Source organism: Podarcis vaucheri, assembly GCF_965113315.1.
Source record: "Podarcis vaucheri genome assembly, chromosome: 3".
NCBI lineage: Eukaryota > Metazoa > Chordata > Lepidosauria > Squamata > Lacertidae > Podarcis > Podarcis vaucheri.
In genome coordinates, this window is record NC_138761.1 from 121006246 (window position 1) to 121025479 (window position 19234).

Here is a 19234-nt window from a genome sequence, read left to right on the forward strand (position 1 = left end):
CCCAGCTTCTTCGTGGTGCCCCCCCCCCCAGAGAAGATGCTCGACAGACAACTGTTTCCACCCGGAGCGATTAAATCCGAGCCAGAGCCCCCCCCTTCGCAGGGATTTTCGTAAAGCAGCCCCACCCGCGAGGCGCTCGGGGGGTTTCCCTTCTCCGCTGGCCGCGTCTGACCGAGTCCGCGGGGAGGGGCCCGGCTTGGCTGGGGGGGGCGGCCCAGAATCAGGCCAGCGGGGATTAACTTCCGCGCCTCGCCTTGCGCACAGACCCAGCGGCGCGCGCGCGCGCTCCGCCCGCCCCGCGGCTCTTTCCGTCCGCACCCGAGCGCGCACCCGCGCGGGAGGGGGGTGGCGTGGGGGTGTAGCGGGCCTCCATCGTCATCCGTGGGCGAGGGGGATCCGGGCGGAGATCCTGCCCTCCTCTTCCCTTGGCGCCTCCATCCTCGCCGAAGGAGCGGAGCGCAAAGACGCAGCCATGGCCGAGGTGCCCACCGTGGTGCGGATCAAGATCTCGCTCAAGATCCAGCCCAACGACGGGCCCGTCTACTTCAAGGTGGACGGCCAGAGGTTCGGGCAGAACCGGACCATCAAGCTGCTCACGGGGGCCAAGTACAAAGTCGAGGTGGCCATTAAGCCCGGAGCCATCCAGGCCACGTAAGTGGGACCTGCCTTCCTCACCTTTCCCTCCCCTCAAATTACTTGCCTTGCCCCGGGTGCAGACAACCCACGCTACGCCACTGCTCCCCAGGGCAGCTTCTGCGTCTTGCAGCGCGCCCGCCCGCCCAGATTTGTTCCCTGGCAAAGGGACAGGCTTCCATCTTTATCCCCATTCTTATTATTTCCCTTCGGCATCTCTGCGCCCTGACCCCGCACAGCGGCCAGCGGGACCCGCAGCGCCAACGGGACCTGGGCAAAAAAAAGGAACCGAGCTCCCTTGCTGCGTTGCGCCCGAGGAATAAAGCGCCGAGCAGCCTGCTCGCGAAGGCCAGCCTTGCAGGCAAACGCCCCGCTCCCTGCCAGCAGAAAAGGGCCGGTGCGGGGGCAGGGAAGGGGCTGGAGAGGCTCGGCTCGAAGGCCCGGCGAGGTGCGGCGCTGGAGGCCGGAGGAGGGCGATGCCTAGGGGATGGGGGGGAACAATGGAGCGGATCTGCCCGGCGTCCTCGCTCCGGCTTTGCTTATGTAACCGGCCTCCCCTCCTGCGCGCATCCTCTAGGGGTGTCTTGGAAGCAGGGCGGATCCAGGCCTTTGACTAGCATTCTGTGCCCTTTCAAATGGAGGGGAGGTTGGGGTTACTGGGTTGTTTCTGTTTCATTTTGCATTCTCGTTTTCTTGTGAACTGCCCTGTGATCTTTGGATGAAGGGCAGTGTACAAATTTAAGAACTAACTCACTGAATAAGCAAGGTAAAATGCAGCAAGCTAATGGGCCCCCCAAAGTCTGAGGTTCCCCCCCCCTTTCCTTTCCTTTTACTTTAAGAAGGTATTACCTTTTATACAGTGAAATGGAGCTTATTCTCAAGTGAAGTTGCAAACCTTTCCCCACTTACCTGGCAGAGGTGGATCTAGGTGAGTGCTACTGGTTTGCCCGCGCTAGATGTTGAGCCACAAGGGTGCTGCAGGGGGCGTCGCAACAATGACTTGGAACGGAAGGCAAGAGGCCACCAGATTTTGGTGTTGCACGGGGTGCTGCTGAAATCTGAAAGCCCAAAGTCCACCACTGTAGCTGGAAGCAGAACCCATTGAATGAAATATGAATTGCTTCTGAGTATTATCAGGCGGCAGAAGGTCCATTTCATTCCTGAAGCCGTGGTGGTGCTATGCTCCTAAGTGAGTTTCAATGTGCATACACATGATCACATGTTTTATCTAAGGACTGACAAACTCCTTGCTTGTTTTCCTCCCTTTCAAAGCAAGGAATGGTGCACCAGACACACGTCTTGCACTGTGCTCTCTCTGAACCAAGGCTATAAACCTCACTTAACACAATATTGCTGCACTTCCCAGCTCCAAAATAGATATGCCTGGTGGACGTAATGTGAATAATAGATCCTGTTCTATTTACTTAGAAACTTTGAAGCAACTGTCCAGGCACCATACGGTGATCCTCCCAGGGGCAGGGTGATCGGCGCGGTGGTGATCCGCCCAGGGGGGATTTTGTCACACATACACCCAGGATGACACCCGGGGTGGACCGCCCCCTTCCTACGCCCCTGACACCATAGCTCCATTTCTGAAGTGTTGGTAGCTAAGCTGGCTGTCTCTAAGGGAGGTTTATAGCTCAGTGGTAGAGCTTTGCCCTCACTAGGTCCCAGGTTCAGTCCCAATAATCTCCAGGTAGGGCTGGGGAAATCCTATACCTGAAATCCTGGAAAGTCACTACCAATCTCTGCAGACGATACTGAGCTATAAAACAGTTTGCTATGTTCAGAGGCTCCCATAGGACAAACACAGAGGTATTTTCTTCTGAGTCATAAAAGGCAGGTTTGAAAACAAACCCCTCCAATTTCTCCTTGTTACAGCCCAATTTTCTTCTTTGGCTTTTGTGGCGTTTCTGTTCAAACTGTTCGACTTATTACTCATTTGTATTAATTGAGATTAGTGGCACATAATCAAATTGTTTTGAACTGCAGCTATATGACATAGACAGATACCTGCAAAAAGAGTCACCGACATATTTTAAGGGCATCCCTTGGGGAGGAGAGAGCATGATTATTTATCTCAGGGCAGTTCACAGCATAAAATACAAAATAAAAATGCGAAAAACAAAACAAACCCATAACCCTCTCTCCCACAAGGACATTTAAAAGTGATGTGAATCATTCAAAGGCCTGGGAGCCTAAAGATGTATAATGAAGGTACCAGGCAAGCATTCCACAAACAGGAAGAGCATTCCACAAACGGAGCCACTGCAGAAAAGGCCTGTTCTTGTGTTGCCACCCTCTGGACCTCACGTGGAGGAGGCACATCTTCTTTGATGGCCTCCTGAACAGAAAGTGGTGGAATTGAATACTTCTTTGTTTCTTGAGAGTATCTATCCATTGTATGTCCCCCCTCCCGCACTGTAATGAATGACAGTAGCATGGCACTTGTACTGCCTTCCTTTCTCTGTTACATTCTGATATATGGACAGAAAACTACAGGGAGCTGGTTATAATCGTGGCAGATGTTTGCTTGTAAACCTTACTTTCTCTCTCCATGTTAGGAAGAGAGGCTTGCTAAGAATATTAACTACTCTTTCAGGACTATGGGTATTGGGGGAGTAACGTTCCCCCTGGAAGAGAAGTCGAGAGACCCCCAAGCTGTTACCTACACTGGAATCTACGATACAGAAGGCGTAACTCACACTAAAAGTGGCGAGAGGCAGCCCATACAAATCAACATACAGGTAGTGTGTGTTTTTTGGTGTGGGGTAGCATAAGTGATGTTGTCTGGGCACGGGCAGTGCATTCTGGTCTGTTTAAAAGGTATTGCACTTAAGAACATAGCACTGTCTGTTGTAATCCCCCTTTACCTTGGACTTCTCTCTTTTTAAGCATCTGTGACAGCGTAAACCTCCAGAGGCCGACTGGCCATTACTCTGCAGAGCCCATGACCTCAGCTGACCCATTCATCGCTCCAGTTCACCTGAGGTTTAAGGAGCGACATGTGGTCATCCGTGACTAGACATATTCTTGCAGGGCCATTCAGAGGCAAGCACAATGCAGGCTGACAGGAGTCCCACATTTTCTAGAGGGAACCAGGTTGGCTTCTTCTGGCTTGGGCATTAGTTTAAAGATTTGCGTCCTTGGCTAAAACACTCAGAATTAGCTGTGGCTGACCATTAACATGCTCGCATTTCCCATGTTTTCCATCATCACTTTATCTTTATTGGGAGACTCCATTCAGGGTTCTTGAATCCAGAGCAAAGGATTACAGCTTTTCCTTTGCCGTGCCATCCGTGGTGGTGAGGTGCAAGGAATCTTTTACTGCTGTATTGTGCTATTGCAGCAATGTAAGCTGTGTGGCACTGTGGGTTAAACGACGGAGCCTAGGACTTGCTGATCAGAAGGCCAGCGGTTCGAATCCCCGCGACGGGGTGCGCTCCCATTGCTTGGTCCCTGCTCCTGCCCACCTAGCAGTTTGAAAGCACGTCAAAGTGCAAGTAGATAAATAGGTACTGCTCCAGTGGGAAGGTAAACGGCGTTTCCGTGCGCTGCTCTGGTTCGTCAGAAGCGGCTTAGTCATGCTGGCCACATGACCCGGAAGCTGCACGCCAGCTCCCTCGGCCAGTAAAGCGAGGTGAGCGCTGCAACCCCAGAGTCGGCAACGACTGGACCTAACGGTCAGGGGTCCCTTTACCTTTAACCTGTATAGGATTCATGTTCAGCCATCTCGCCCCACTGAAAGAGCAATCTCTGCCATATAGACACATAGCAAAAGCTACCAAATCTGGCCAAACTGTGCCCCTTTAAGTTATTTAATCCCTCTGAGTTGCATTTTTCAGCTTATTGCATCCTCTGTCAACACATCACCTCTAAGGTGTTGTTTGTTAGTTATATCATCTTTCATATTTGGCTGTAATACCCACACTTTCCATTTTGCAAGCCATCTGCATCTCTGTTAGCTGTGAACACCTTTATAAGATCACTTATTTTCCTTCTCTGTTAAGAGCTTCTGCATCTCATAAGCCTTGCATTCTTATACCTGTGGAATGGAGGCCACCTTTCAGAACTGGGCTTTGCATTTCAGTGGAAATGGAGGGTGTTGGGGGCAGGATTCCTGGCCCACCGCATCAGATAGCCACAAACTGCAAGATGTATGCATATAAACCATGATGATTGCTGAGCAGCCTGCATAGTAAGACCAGGATAATGGAACAGCTGCCATGTGTGGTAATAAACTCACACAGGCAGGAGACATGTAAAAACCAGTACCTTGCAAGCCTAGGTTTTCCTTCCTGGCATCAATGCTTTGTGCAATTTTGTGCTAAAGGCACAGGATGCACCTCTGCAGGAAGAACGCTGACCTGGCAAGCCTGAGAGCAGATGACACGGCAGAGTTCCAGCCTTTGGACCGATTTTAACATATCTGTAGTGGCAGAAACATCATGGTTTGGGAGTTGGGCTCAAATAAGCATTGCCTTGCACAGGAGCTGAAAGCCTAGCTGTTACGTAAGATCCCTGAAAATCTCCTATGAACAGATGTTCCGATTGCAAACATCTCTGGCATGCCTAAGCAATTATTCCTTCACTCATCTTAAGCCTGGGTTCCCCAATGTGGCACCACAGCCTCTTCAGACATCTTCCACTCTCCCCACCAAGGCCCTTTGCTCCTTCCATTTTTTAAAGCTGTGGGCTTTGGGAGAGGTTTGGTTGCCTGTTTTATCTATGTTCTTATTTGGGGGGGAGCATAGGTGCTTTGCCTACCTGGGCTGGAGGTGAGCATCCTCTGTGAAATGGGTGTTCTGTGTGCCTGTGACAGTTCTTAAATTTCCAAATGTGCCTCCGAGTCCAAAAAGGTCAGAGGTCCCTGGTTTATGCTGTCAGCGGGAGGCTTATCGTGCAACTCAGACATTCAGGGCGGCAGCATTTGCACTTCAGAATTCCATTCCTATTGAGAACCTTCACAGCAGTCATTTTGGCACCTGCTAAAAGCATTCCTCTTTAGACAATCCTACCCAGATGCTTTAAAAGTTTTGTTGATTTTAATCTGTATTACCATATTGACCTGAATATAAGCCTCACTTTTCCCCCAAATTCTGACCGTGAAAAGTTGAAGTGCGGCTTATATTTGTGACCTTACGGTATGTGGCCAGGAGCGCAGGGCAAACAGCAGCAGGAGCGCAGCAAAGTGGGGCCCCTCCCCACATCTAGTCCCCCGTCCTGTTCCCCCAAGGGCAGGAAGGGAGAGAGCGAGGAAGGGGAAAGGCTGACGGAAACGCAGCACGCCCCCCCCCCCCGTATGCAGCCAGAAGCAGCAAGAAATGGAGCGGCTTATATTCGGGTATTTTTTCTTTATTTTTCTCCCCCCCCCCTTCAATTTTAAACGTGCAGCTTATATTCAGGTGCGGCTTATATTCGGGTCAATTTTTTCTCGATTCTGCTGTTTTATCTTTTGTAAACTGCTTTGAGACTTATTATTTATTTTTTTTTACCATCAAGCAGTGTATAAGTTCAGCTCATAGGTTTTACAGTTGGAAATGTGGGCAAAGTCATGTGCATCCTGGTTAACCCTTGCCTCCCCTTTTCTACCATTCTCTTCTTGTGAGGCTAACAGTTGCTAATTTCATTTGTAAATTCCTTGGGACAGAGATCTCTCTCTCTCTTGTTATTCTGTCAGAAGTGTATCCTGGGGCCACTATATAATCTAATAACAAGCAAGCCCCCCCCCCCCTTCGTGTCTGTTAGGTGAGACTCCGAAGCTTCTGATTCTGACTAGGCTGAAAAGTCATCCTGGAATTTGCTTACAATAATCACTGGTCTGGAAAATCTTAGATGCATTTAGATGAGCAAAGGTCAGCTCTTGATCACTGGGATGAAGGCACTTGACAAAGATTAGCTGTCAGTAATAACATGGCCAACTGCTTTCAATTCTCTCTCTGTCCACCCTATCTTTCAAGACCTTTTGATTTAAGCAAGTCGAATGTAGCTGCAACAAGTCTTTGTCAGCTGTGATTTACAGTTTCCGTTTTCCAGTGCTCCTGACCTAATCATAATCATAACAACAACAATAATAATGGTTTATTACTTATACCCCACCCATCTGACTGGTTGCTCCAGCCATTCTGGACAGCTTCCAACAGAATATAAAAAACATAACGAAACATCATCCATTAAACACTTTCCCAAACAGGGCTGCCATCAGATGTCTTCTAATAGCTGTATACTTTATCTCCTTGACATCTGATGAGAGGGCATTCTAAAGGGTCAGCGCCACTACCAAGAAGGCCCTATGCCAGACGCCCTGTAACTTCACTTCTCACAGTGGGGGAACCACCAGAAGGCCCTCGGCGCTGGACCTCAGTGTCCAGGCTGGACGATGGAGGTGGAGATGCTCCTTCAGGTATACTGGGCCAAGGCCGTTTATGGCTTTAAAGGTCAGCACCAACACTTTGAATTGTGCTCAGAAACATACAGGAAGCCAGTGTAGATCCTTTAGGACTACTGTTACATGGTCCTAGTGGCTGTTCCCAGTCACCAGCCAAATTCTGAATTAGTTGTATTTTGTGAGTCACCTTGAAATGTAGCCCCACACAGAGTGCATTGCAGTAGTCCAAGTCATACCAGGTCATCATTTTCAGTGGACATAAATGAAGTTATTTCAAAACTATATTGGTGGTCACTGCCTCTTGAAGCAAGCTAATTTCTTGCTGATGTTTCCCCAGCTGTGCATTTTATTTGTGCAACCAGCTGCACCAGGTTCTACTTTATATGCTAATGCAAGAGACATAATTGTAGGTGAAAAAACTAAGAGGTGAAGGGGTGGAAATTCACAAAGTAATTCATTGGGGTTGCAGTAGAGCTGTGGTTTTGCCACAGTTCTGTAGAAGCATGGAGCGTAGTGCCATGAAAGGGAAGTGAATAGTTTAGTTTATTATTATATTTATACTTCTGGAAGGAAAGGAAAGGAAAGAGTTTGCTCATGAGTTTTTCTGTCTATGGTGCAGGCCAGTCTTATCTACTGCGCATCTTGACTGGGGAGATGCAAGAGCAAAATGTATTAGGCTGGTCCTGTACTAGAAGACACAAGGGCAATTGCAGCTGAAATATAGAACAAGATTTCTGGTAGTTAGGGTGGGGCTTTACTGAGAGTAAGGTAAAGGGACCCCTGACCATTAGGTCTAGTCGTGACCAACTCTGGAGTTGCGGCGCTCATCTCGCTTTAATGGCTGAGGGAGCCGGCGTACAGCTTCCGGGTCATGTGGCCAGCATGACTAAGCCGCTTCTGGCGAACCAGAGCAGCGCACGGAAACGCCGTTTACCTTCCCACCAGAGTGGTACCTATTTATCTACTTGCACTTTGGTATGCTTTTGAACTGCTAGGTTGGCAGGAGCAGGGACTGAGCAACAGGAGCTCACCCTGTCGCGGGGATTCGAACCGCCGACCTTCTGATCGGCAAGTCCTAGGCTCTGTGGTTTAACCCACAGCGCCACCCGCGTCCCTTTTACTGAGAGTAGACCCATTGAAATTAATGGACTTAACATAGTCCTGTTCATTAATTTTGATGCATCTACTTTGAATAAAACTTAGTCACATTCCAAAATATATTTTATTGCATTTATATCCCACCTTTCCTCTGCTCAAGACTGTGGACATGGAGTTTTCTGCCCCCATTCAGGGCTGTAGCCAATGGGGGAGCAGTCAGTATCTCTGTCCCTGACCCTTTCCCAAGGGCACCAGGCTTCCCACCTGTCAGCAAGGGGGGGGGTGGAGTGGACCTGCGGCTTGTTGAGATAACAGATAACCATTTCATCTTAATCCTTCATTTACAGAGCATTCAATGAGTCAAAAGCCAGGTAAACAGGGAATAATTGCTTGACAATCAAGGTAACAGGGAGCACCAGCCCCATAACCCCCCCCATGGTAACAGGATCTTAGGAAAACACGATAAGTTAGACAAACACACCCGTTCTTCTGTGCAAACCCTTTCAATTTACTCTTACTTTTTCATTTTCCCTTTGGTCATACAGTCTTAGAATTCCTCAAATGATCTATTACTCTCTGAGGAGATCTACTTAAGGTTGAATGAAAGCCACAGACAATTCTACTATTTGCAGAGACTTCTCCAGCCTCTAACTACTTTTTATGCCCCTTATGAACAAATGTGTTGAGTTGTGTGTGTGTGTGTGTGCGCGCGCGCATGCGCAAACACACGTGGGGGGAGGTGCTGAACTGGGTCTTTGCCCTGGGTGACAGAAAGTCTAGTTTCGGCCCTGCCAAATTTTATGCTTGCAACAAATCTGTCAGATAGGTTAGACTGAGAGCCTATGACTCCTGGCCTAAGGTCACCCAGTGATCATCATGGCTGAGTGGGGAATTTGAACCCTGGTCTCCCAAGACCCAGCCTGAGACCCATGTGCAAACTTATTCAGGTGGGAGAATTCAGTTTTCTTCCGTAAGAGAATTTAGATGTATTATTACTTTATTATTTAGCAAAATTTATATACAGCATGATTGTAACATACAATGCAAGTGGTTTATAAGAAATATCTGAATTATCAATAAAAACAGTTTAAAAATTAACCAAAATGCTTTAAAAGCAGTTGCAATCAGCAGTAAACTAACACGAGATTAAACACATCTTGTCTATCCTTACAATAGTCTGGTAATTGGCCCACCTGTAGGTCCATATGGTAAGTGGTGTCTGATCCTAGAGGGGTGACTTTGTGGGTGGTTTTTCAGCTACCACAATGTTTTAATCATCTTCGTGCCCAATATGAGTTGTTGTGGAAGGAAGCCAGATTTGATTTTGTTTTGGCATAAGTATCTGTCATAGAAGTGGCCGACTCTGGGGTTGCGGCGCTCATTTGACTTTATTGGCCGAGGGAGCCGGCGTACAGCTTCTGGGTCATGTGGCCAGCATGACTAAGCCGCTTCTGGCGAACCAGAGCAGTGCACGGAAACGCCGTTTACCTTCCCTTTATCTACTTGCACTTCGTGCTTTTGAACTGCTAGGCTGGGAGGAGCAGGGACCGAGCAATGGGAGCTCACCGCGTCGCGGGGATTCGAACCACTGACCTTCTGATCAGCAAGCCCTAGGCTCTGTGGTTTAACCCACAGCGCCACCCACATCCCTTAAGTTTGGTAATAAGCTGCAATTCAGCAACTTCTCTTTCCAGTCTATTTCGTTTCTGATTAGACACACATAGGAATGTGTTGCTACTCATGCCACAGAGTTAAGCAAGCACTGTCCTGCGAAAGCTTGATTTCAAATAACTTATTTTATTTAATGTGCAGCAACTGTTAATTCTGATACAGTTGTTTAGGTTAGTGTTTCTCAGGCTACAGGGCATTCACAGGACCTCTGATTCTGCAGTCGTGCAAATTTTGCAGCTCTTTAAGAAAAAGAAAAAATACAGTATTTTCCATTTTTTCATTAAATCTCACTTTTTCTTTATTTTTCTCTGTCCTTCTATAAATGAAATTCTTAGAATAAAATAACAGTAATAATGATGATGATGATGATGATGATGGTTTTTCTAGTTCTTAACAAGAAGTGAATTGGGTTTGCTCTCTCCAGGTCACTGACATCGGTGCTTTTGAAACAGTCTGGCAAGTCAAATTCTACAACTACCACAAGCGAGACCACTGTCAGTGGGGAAACAGCTTTGCCTGCATTGAGTATGAGTGCAAGCCGAACGAGACCCGCAGCCTCATGTGGATCAACAAAGAAACCTTCTTCTGAAGGAAAGTGAGGCAGAGGCGAAAGAACAATCTCTTGGTTGAGTGAACCTCTCTTCAGACCAGTACAAAGCCTTAACAGAGGCGCTCTGTATAGATGCTTTTGTTTGACAAATGAGACTTCAAAGCACACACTCACTTGGGGATAAGCTTATTTTGAAATCGATGGGACTTGTTTCCAAGTGAATGTGTTCCAGATCATGGGCGTAACATCAGCATTACTGGGATTTTGACATTTATCCTCTTCCCCAATCTGACTGTTCCCACACCTTCGCTGTAATGAACACTGGAGGTGTGTCCATCGAGGTCTGAAGTAGGGTTGCCATATTTTGAAGAGCAAAAGAGGAGGACACATTTGCCAACTTCTGCTTTTAAGTATGGATCGCTATGACGAACTCTCATTTTACATGCCCATGAAAAAGAGGCCACTGTCCTAGAAAAAGAGGACATATGGCAGCCCTGTCTGAAGGCTCCTAGCTATGTTTATCCCACGCTGCAATATGTTGGTGACAGCTTCTTGTGCTTTTGTTTAAATCACTGAGCTCCTTCACCCTAGTTAGTAGGCGCTTCAATGTGGCCTGCCTGCCACGTGCCATAAACTTCAATACACCTACCTACCTACCTACCTCTTCCTAGTAATCTCTTTCTACCATGGCACACACAAAGAATGCAAATTCCCAACGATGGTACATCTGGTACCAGAATAGTCATACAACCCTAATCAAGCTGGTTGTTCTAGGGGAGGGGGTAAGGAGAGTGTGATTGTTGGATCTTGTAAAACCTTTCCTATCCTGTGAGATGTTGTTTTCCTGTTTCCCAGTCTCTCAAACAACTCTTACAGTCAACAGCAGTGGTGGAGTTCTTGAGACGTGTGTAAGAGAGTGGTGAAACGATACATCCATGGTTTAAGTTTTTTGTGTGTGTATAATGCTAATACCTGAATATGCAGTAATTCAGTATAATGGTCATGTATCAAGCCCATTGGGTTTTCAGGTTACCAGTGATATTTTTGTATGTGAAACGTAACGAAACTGGGCTGCTAGTCACTTTGGAGCTGCAAAAGCTCTGTTGCACTGAATGACAGCCTTTCGGGTTAAGCATAATCACAACAGAGCTCTTTCCAAAGTAAAAGGAAAGTTGCATAAGCTTGCGCAGGGGACTGAACTCCGGTGCTATGTCCTATGTAAACCTGTTTACAAAGCTGTGACAAATGAGAAGCACATTCTTATCTCTAATAAAATAGGTGGAAAGTTGCTTCGCTCATGGAATAAAGATGGTCTTGTGTCTGTGTAACCGTGCATACCAGCTGCGTTCATGTGAATAATTGAAATTGTTATAACTTTTGACCTTTGTAATAAAGGAGCTGGAAACCTGTCTTTTCTCCCTAGGTTTTGTCACATTTTACTTAACTGACATTCGTGTCAATATGTGAACTTTTTAAGGACAGGTATCCTTGTGCAAATTGTACTTCAAATATACTAAATCAGCAATGCTGCCTCTTTAAAACAAGCTCTTTTGCCATCACATTCTTATAATTTATTTATTTTTATCATTAATTTTCTTTAAAAGGCCACTTTTTTTTTTTAACTCTAGGACACTTTTCTGGGAAATACCCACCCAAAGCAGCTTATGATTAAACCCTTTGGGTCCCTTCTAACTCGTAAATTTAAATGATTAACCTTTGGGTTATTGCTTTTAGTGGTACTGGCATGGGAAAGAAAATCAGGTAACCCCCCCCCCCATTGTTTTATGATAAAAATAAGGTGAGGCCTCCATGTATGTCTTTGCAGGATTGATGTCTTGGTATCTGCATAGCACATGAAAATAGGATCCCCTCAACTTGGAAAAGTGGGTGTGGTGTTTAGTTGTGAAGTGTCTTGTTATTTATCTTAGATCAAAGAATAACCCCCATGAGCTTGAATACTGCCAGGAATAACATTGATCATGTCAGGGTTTTTTAAAAAAACAGTTTTAGAATTCCCTACATGAACCTTTAATGAATTATGCTCGTCCTTCAAACACCAAAAGATTCAACACTATGGCATTAAAAAACAATTTTATGAGCAGACTAGATTGCCACTATAAAAATGGTCTGCTACAAGCTACCAACATGAGTTTGACCAAACTGTGGGAGGCAGTGGAAGACAGGAGTGCCTGGCGTGCTCTGGTCCAGGGGGTCACGAGGAGTCAGACACGACTAAACGACTAAACAACAACAAACCAAGCCATTGTCTTGCACCATTCAAAGGGATTAATGATAATTAATAATGATGACCACTTACGTATAGGTGCCACGTGTACAATTAAGAGCTGCTTTGTTTCTGCCTGCAGGAAAAGGTAGCTTTCAATGCTGTTGATAAAAAAAAAAAAAAACTGTAACAGCAGAGTAGTGTAGGATGAATCATTAATATATCTAAATAAATAATTTCATTAGCCGTCAACACAGTCTGAGCTGTGTAATCAAAGCATATTACCAGAAGAAACCCCTCTCAACAAGGCCTCATAACGCGAACAATCTGACAGCCCTTATGCAACGTTTCTGTATGCCTTTTGACTGTGTTTCTCCCTGTCAGAAGGTTCACCCAGGACTACCATTGCACTATCACATTAGCAGCAGTTGCTGGAGTGTTTAAAGGAGAGCTTGCCTTTGCAGCAGTGGCAGAATTGTGCTCAGTTCTAGTTCAGGGACCCATCACTGACTTTTCCCTACCAGGGACTTTTCCCTACTGAGCACAATTCTGCCACTGCTGCAAAGGCAAGCTCTCCTTTAAACACTCCAGCAAGTCTTTAATTATTTAGTTGTTCCATTTTTCCAGTCATTTCCCCACAAGTTGCCAAATGTGCTTTTATTCATTTATTACGAGGAGAATCCGACGTTTCACAAATGGACTCTTGCTTGTGCAATGGGATTTCATCTTTCTTTTCTCCATCCTGCAGATCCCTGCCCAGACCCCCCCCCCAACTCCCCAGAGCAATTTTTCAGGGTACATGGGGGGAGAGGAAGGTGAAATACCCTTGCAAGAGCAGAGGTCCATATCACTCATGCATGGACAGCATGGAATACAACCCTTGGGCATTTACTTCCCATCCCCTGCCTGCGATAAAATCAAACACAGGGCAGTTTACAATAAAAGAGCTTAAACAGCCAAAATGAGCAAGATAACCTTAGAATAAAGGTTATAACATTTGGGGCTTTTCGTTTAGAGAAAAGTGTTAAGTTGTGGGTGAGCATATCAGACGACACAGCGATTCTTCAAACAGCTCTTGTTTATTCACAGGCCAGAACAGAACTGAACTGAAAGGTTCAGTCAGCCTGCTTATATAGAGCTCCAGTACAACGTAACTGTAACAATTTTCTTAAACTATCCAATCACTGAACGTCACTTTCGATCCCTTATTTGCATAACTATCTACAGTGTCCCCCTGCTGCCCCAGGGTGAGAACTTCAGTACATAACAAAAAGGGGAGCGAGAAGGGAGATGATAGAGATGTTTACAATTCTCCACGGTCTGGGGAAAGAGGAAAGGGAGATGCCTCTGTCCCTCTCATAAAGCTGGAACTCAAGGCTATCCAATGAAGATGAATGTTGGAAGCCTCGTGGCAGTCAAAAGAAAGTACGTCTTCACACAGCACATAGTTAAAACTATGCAATTCCCTTCCACAAGAAGCGCCGTATTTTTCACTCCATAAAACACACTTTTTTCTTCCTAAAAAGTAAGGGGAAATGTCTGTGCGTCTTATGGAGTAAATGTGTGGTCCCTGGAGCCGAATTGCCCAGGGGAGAAAAGTAGATCATGGTTTGTTTTTTTAAAGAGGGAAGTGGGTGTTGAAACAAAGCCGCTGATCGTTTGCTGATCGGGGAGAGAGATAAGGGACACGAGAGATAAAGGAGGCTGCCTGGGAGGGGGGAGGTAAAGACAGCAAACTTGCAAAGGGGGGAAACAGGAAGACTAAAGCAATAAGGAGAGAAATTAGAAGAAAAAGAGGAGCAAAAAACAGCAAAAAAGACACCAAGGCAAACAAGAGGGAAGGGAGTGTTGAAAGGAAGCAGCTGATCGGTGGGATTGGGAGAGAGATAAGAGATGCTAGCGGAGGCTGCCTGGAGGGGGGGATATTGCAGCCTTTCCATACTTTTCCTGAGGACCCCTTAGTCCTCAGAAGCAACTTCTTGGGCAGTGGGAGATGGAACTAGGAATTTTTTTGGATACTCCACCATGTGCTAGCACAAAGTCACCATTGGGTGCTGCCACATATCAATAGCAACACACTAGAAACGTATATCATTTCATTCCATTTTAAATTAGCATACCACCTTCCTATGTTACCATACACAAAGTAATTTACAAGCTGAAAAAACAGCAAAATATACAAGAAAGATCATACACCTTACAAAGGTATAAAAAGAAAGGCAAATGACCCCTGGGCAGTTAAGTCCAATCAAAGGCGACTATGGGGTTGTGGCACACATCTTGCTTTCAGGCTGAGAGAGCCGGCATTTGTCCACAGACAGCTTTCCAGGTCATGTAGCCAGCAGGACTAAACAGCTTTTGGCACAATAGAACACTGTGACAGAAGCCAGAGTGCACGGTTTGAATCCCCACAACGGCGTGAGCTCCTGTTGCTTGGTCCCTGCTCCTGCCAACCTAGCAGCTCAAAAGCAAGAGGAAGCAAAGGCTTGGGGGGGGGGCAGGGAAAGCAGCTTTTTGTTCTTCTTCCCCGTCTTGCTGTCAGCTAGAAAGACTGGTCCGTGAAGCTATGGCAGCTTGGCACTTTCTCCCCAGCCCTGAATATTTCTTTTAAAGCAAATATACATAATTATTGACAGAGCAGTCCAGTGCCTTTCTATTCAGAATTCAGTTCCACTGTGCTAAGTGGTGCTTGCTCCCAGGTAAGCTGGTACAGTGGTACCTCAGGTTAAGAACTTAATTCATTCCAGAGGACCGTTCTTAACCTGAAACTGTTCTTAACCTGAAGACCACTTTAGCTAATGGGACCTCCTGCTGCCGCTGTGTCGCCGGAGCACGATTTCTGTTCTCACCCTGAAGCAAAGTTCTTAACGTGAGGTACTATTTCTGGGTTAGCGGAGTCTTTAACATGAAGCGTATGTAACCTGAAGCGTATGTACCACTGCACTGTGTTTTTAATATTCGATTGGAAGCCACCCAGAGTGGCTGGGGAAACCCAGCCAGATGGGCGGGGTATAAATAAATTATTATTATTATTATTATTAGCTTCCCTCCCTGACATCTACAACATGGGCAATCGTAACACTCACTTGCCTCCCAGGTTTGCTGTGAGGATTACAACAGGATAATGCATATGTGCACTTGAAAGCACAACAAAAATCTTAGATATTATTATTATTTTGATACCACTCTCTTCCACTTCCTCATTTCCATTTCCTCTTCCTCACACCCATAATCCATCTCTGTTTCTGCTTATTTCTCTCCTATCCAAAAGGTTCCCTTAAGCACCAGGATGAGCCAGTGGCGTAGCGGATGAGCCAGTGGCGTAGCGTGGGTTGTCAGCACCCGGGGCAAGGCAAGTAATTTGCGCCCCCTAACCCGTGGATTTGCGCCCCCTAACCCGTGGATTTGCGCCCCCTAACCCTAACCCCCAGATGTTGCACCTGGTGTGGCCGGCCCCCCCTGCACCCCCCACGCTATGCCACTGGCATGAGCCCATGGCTTTGTATCCCCCCCCCCCCGTCATCCATTACACAACCACAAAATAATCCCTTCTCCTGTCCTTGCTATTTCCAAAGACTCAATTTTTCTTTGCATCAAGTTAACAAGCAGTTTATATAAAAGGAAAGCAGGACTGCTGGATATACTTATGTATCAAAGCCCTTATGGTTGTCACAGAAGTACATTTTTTTGGTCTGATTTGGATACATGACTCAGGTTATTCTTCTCCTTCCCTGCAGTATACTGTAGAAGAACATGTTCTGCTTCCCCACTAGATGGTGGTAAGAGGAGAGAAATAACTTACAGCACTAGCTTCACCAAGAACTCCCAGGTTTCCTTATATACACAGAGATATTTTTCTGTTCCTGATCATTGTTGTTGTTGTTTAGTCGTTTAGTTGTGTCCGACTCTTTGTGACCCCATGGACCAGAGCACGCCAGGCACTCCTGTCTTCCACTGCCTCCCACAGTTTGGTCAAACTCATGCTGGTAGCTTCAAGAACACTGTCCAACCATCATGTCCTCTGTCGTCCCCTTCTCCTTGTGCCCTCCATCTTTCCCAACATCAGGGTCTTTTCCAGGGAGTCTTCTCTTCTCATGAGGTGGCCAAAGTATTGGAGCCTCAGCTTCACAATCTGTCCTTCCAGTGAGCACTCAGGGCTGATTTCCTTAAGAATGGATAGGTTTGATCTTTTTGCAATCCATGGGACTCTCAAGAGTCTCCTCCAGCAGCATAATTCAAAAGCATAAATTCTTCGGCGATCAGCCTTCTTTCTGGTCCAGCTCTTACTTCCATACTTACTTCACTACTGGGAAAACCATAGCTTTAACTATAAGGACCTTTGTTGGCAAGGTGATGTCTCTGCTTTTTAAGATGCTGTTCCTGATCATAGGCATGTTTATTTGTATTTAATACATTTATAGCTTGCTTTCTGTGCAATATACTCAAAGCTCACGACTTCATTTTAAACAATCAAAAACATATTGCAGTGTCAGTGAATCACTGACAATTAAAAATGCAGCAACTGCCAGAGGTTATGTTCAACGGAACTTGATTCCTGGTAAGTGAACACAGGACTGCAACCTTAGAGCATTTTCATAAACGTGTGGTTCATTCCGATTTTTAAAGAGGTAAAATTTGCTTTAGCTGGAGGGCCAGAGGTTCCCCATTCCTGCCTGTTGCTATTATGGTAAAGAGCCATTGATAAATCTCATCTCCGCGACAACATTCCCTTCCTTTCCATTCTAAGGCTGTAAACCTCTTTCCGTGAAAGAGAATTTAACTTAAATCACACTGTATCTAACTACCAAGTAATGAACATGGTTGGAACTGCACTGTAAAGGTGAAAAAGGTGCCAGCTTCAATGCCCAGGATCTCCAGGTAGAACTTGGAATGTCCTCTGCCTCAGACCCTGGAGAGATGCTACCAGTCAGTGAAGACGATTCTGGGCTAAAAGGACCAATGGTCTGAAGCAGCTTTCTATGTATTCTGTGTGTCCTGCCTTTCTTTCCTTCCTTCTGTCTTTGATCAGGAAACAGTAAACCACACCCGCTAAATTTATGCCACTTTCTGCAGCAGCAACATAAAAATTACATAATAACTTGACCTTACAAGGAGTTGAACAATGTAGCAGTTCAACTATTTCTCATAAGGTTATCAGATGGCAATGTAGAGCTTTTGTTTATTCTAAAACTCCAAAGGTATGTCCAACTGTGTGCGTCCGTTCTTCCATAGTTCTAGGGATGCCATCATTTGAATTCCTTCCTCCCAGGAACTATCTTCCCTTAAGGTGAAGATTGATCAACAGCAATTAAAAGGTAAAGGGACCCCTGACCATTAGGTCCAGTCGTGGCCGATTCTGGGGTTGTGGTGCTCATCTCGCTTTATTGGCCGAGGGAGCCGGCGTACAGCTTCCGGGTCATGTGGCCAGCATGACTAAGCCGCTTCTGGCAAACCAGAACAGCACATGGAAACGCCGTTTACCTTCCCGCCGGAGCGGTGCCTATTTATCTTCTTGCACTTTGGCGTGCTTTCAAACTGCTAGGTTGGCAGGAGCAGGGACCGAGAAACGGGAGCTCACCCCGTCGCGAGGATTTGAACCGCCAATCTTCTGATTGGCAAATCCTAGGCTCTGTGGTTTAACCCAGAGCACCACCCGCGTCCCCCAACAGCAATTAGCAGGAGATAAACTTTAGTTTCATGTGAAGAAAAATCTACCTGCTGATGTATGCATATCTGTCAGAGCTGCTACCAGGTCCCAGCTCACATAGGACCACGCCACACAGCGTCCACTTTAAAAGAGTCTTTATTGAGTTACAGGTTTCATTTCCGAACTGCAGCGTGCAGCTCTACACCTTCTGCTCTAGGTCGGCGAAGACCCGTCTGAGTCCCCGCCTCTTGCACACCAGCTTAATACCCTAGCCTTGCTCCACCTCCTTCGCCTCTCCCTACGTCTCTGGGTCCTTCTGCCCCCCTGGGCCTCCTCCCTTCTACTCTCCTCTGACGCTGACCCCCCTGATCCTTCTGCCTCCTTGCGGCGGGCTTTAGGACCTGGCTCACTCTCCGGGCTGCTTACTGCTCCAGCTTCCGCTGCATTTGAACTTGGCGCGCGCGCCCAACTCTCTACTTTCCTCTTAACCGTTGCCTCGCTCTCTGAGGAGGGCGTGACCACCCCTGACTCGTGCCCTCCCTCCTGCTGACAGCCTCCGGAACCCGATGCCTGGCTACCTTCCTCCCTGCTGCTCTCAGTCTTGAGCGTGGGTCCCGACTTCCAGCTGCTGCCGCCCTCAGTTATGAGCGTGGGTCCCGACTTCCAGCTGCTGCTCTCTGAATCTCCTCTGTTCCCTTCCTCCTGGGGTGTCCCCCCGGATCCCCCCCTTGCTCTGCTCACTGGGGCTCCCTTTTGGGAGTCCTCTGACTCACTGCTTAGGCTTGGAGATCTCGGGTCGTCATCATCACTCATTCTCCCTTCGGCTTCCTCCCCCTCGCTCTCTGTTTCCACCCTTCTCTGCGTCTCTGCTTCTGAACCCCTGACATCCATCCCCCCCTCGAAGCCCCCCCTTCCCCCCTCCCCGCTGTCAGGTGTGGGTGCTGGGCGCTCCATCATCATGGGAGGGAATGCTGGATACAGGTCGCTCCCCGTGGGTGGCCGCCAACTGAAGACCTCCGAGTC

General features: G+C 46.9%; 1 protein-coding gene and 1 long non-coding RNA gene across 3 annotated transcripts in view; one reads left to right on the forward strand and one right to left on the reverse strand.

The window, feature by feature from the left end:
• Nucleotides 1-398: 398 nt before the first annotated feature.
• CNRIP1 (cannabinoid receptor interacting protein 1) lies at nt 399-11749 on the forward strand. Its single transcript, XM_082216550.1, has 3 exons — nt 399-651; nt 3236-3380; nt 10215-11749. The coding sequence occupies exons 1-3, from the start codon at nt 473-475 to the stop codon at nt 10377-10379; spliced, it is 489 nt and encodes a 162-aa protein (XP_082072676.1). The 5' UTR covers nt 399-472; the 3' UTR covers nt 10380-11749.
• A 360-nt stretch (nt 11750-12109) lies between these two features.
• The window catches only part of LOC309528863, a 31240-nt gene continuing 24115 nt past the window's right edge, over nt 12110-19234 (reverse strand). The window contains exons 3-4 of one of the 2 annotated variants that reach the window (XR_014217932.1): nt 12593-12716; nt 12110-12470 (exon numbers count right to left, since the gene is read on the reverse strand). This is a non-coding gene — a long non-coding RNA (uncharacterized lncRNA). Of the gene's footprint in view, nt 12717-19234 lie in introns of both variants that reach the window. The other variant, XR_014217933.1, reaches the window with a different exon arrangement.

Coding starts and splice junctions, on each gene's coding strand:
- CNRIP1 (XM_082216550.1), top strand. CDS start 473: ATGGCCGAGGTGCCCACCGTGGTGCGGATCAAGATCTCGCTCAAGATC. Junction 652..3,235: donor CCCGGAGCCATCCAGGCCAC/GTAAGTGGGACC, acceptor CTACTCTTTCAG/GACTATGGGTATTGGGGGAG. Junction 3,381..10,214: donor CCATACAAATCAACATACAG/GTAGTGTGTGTT, acceptor TGCTCTCTCCAG/GTCACTGACATCGGTGCTTT.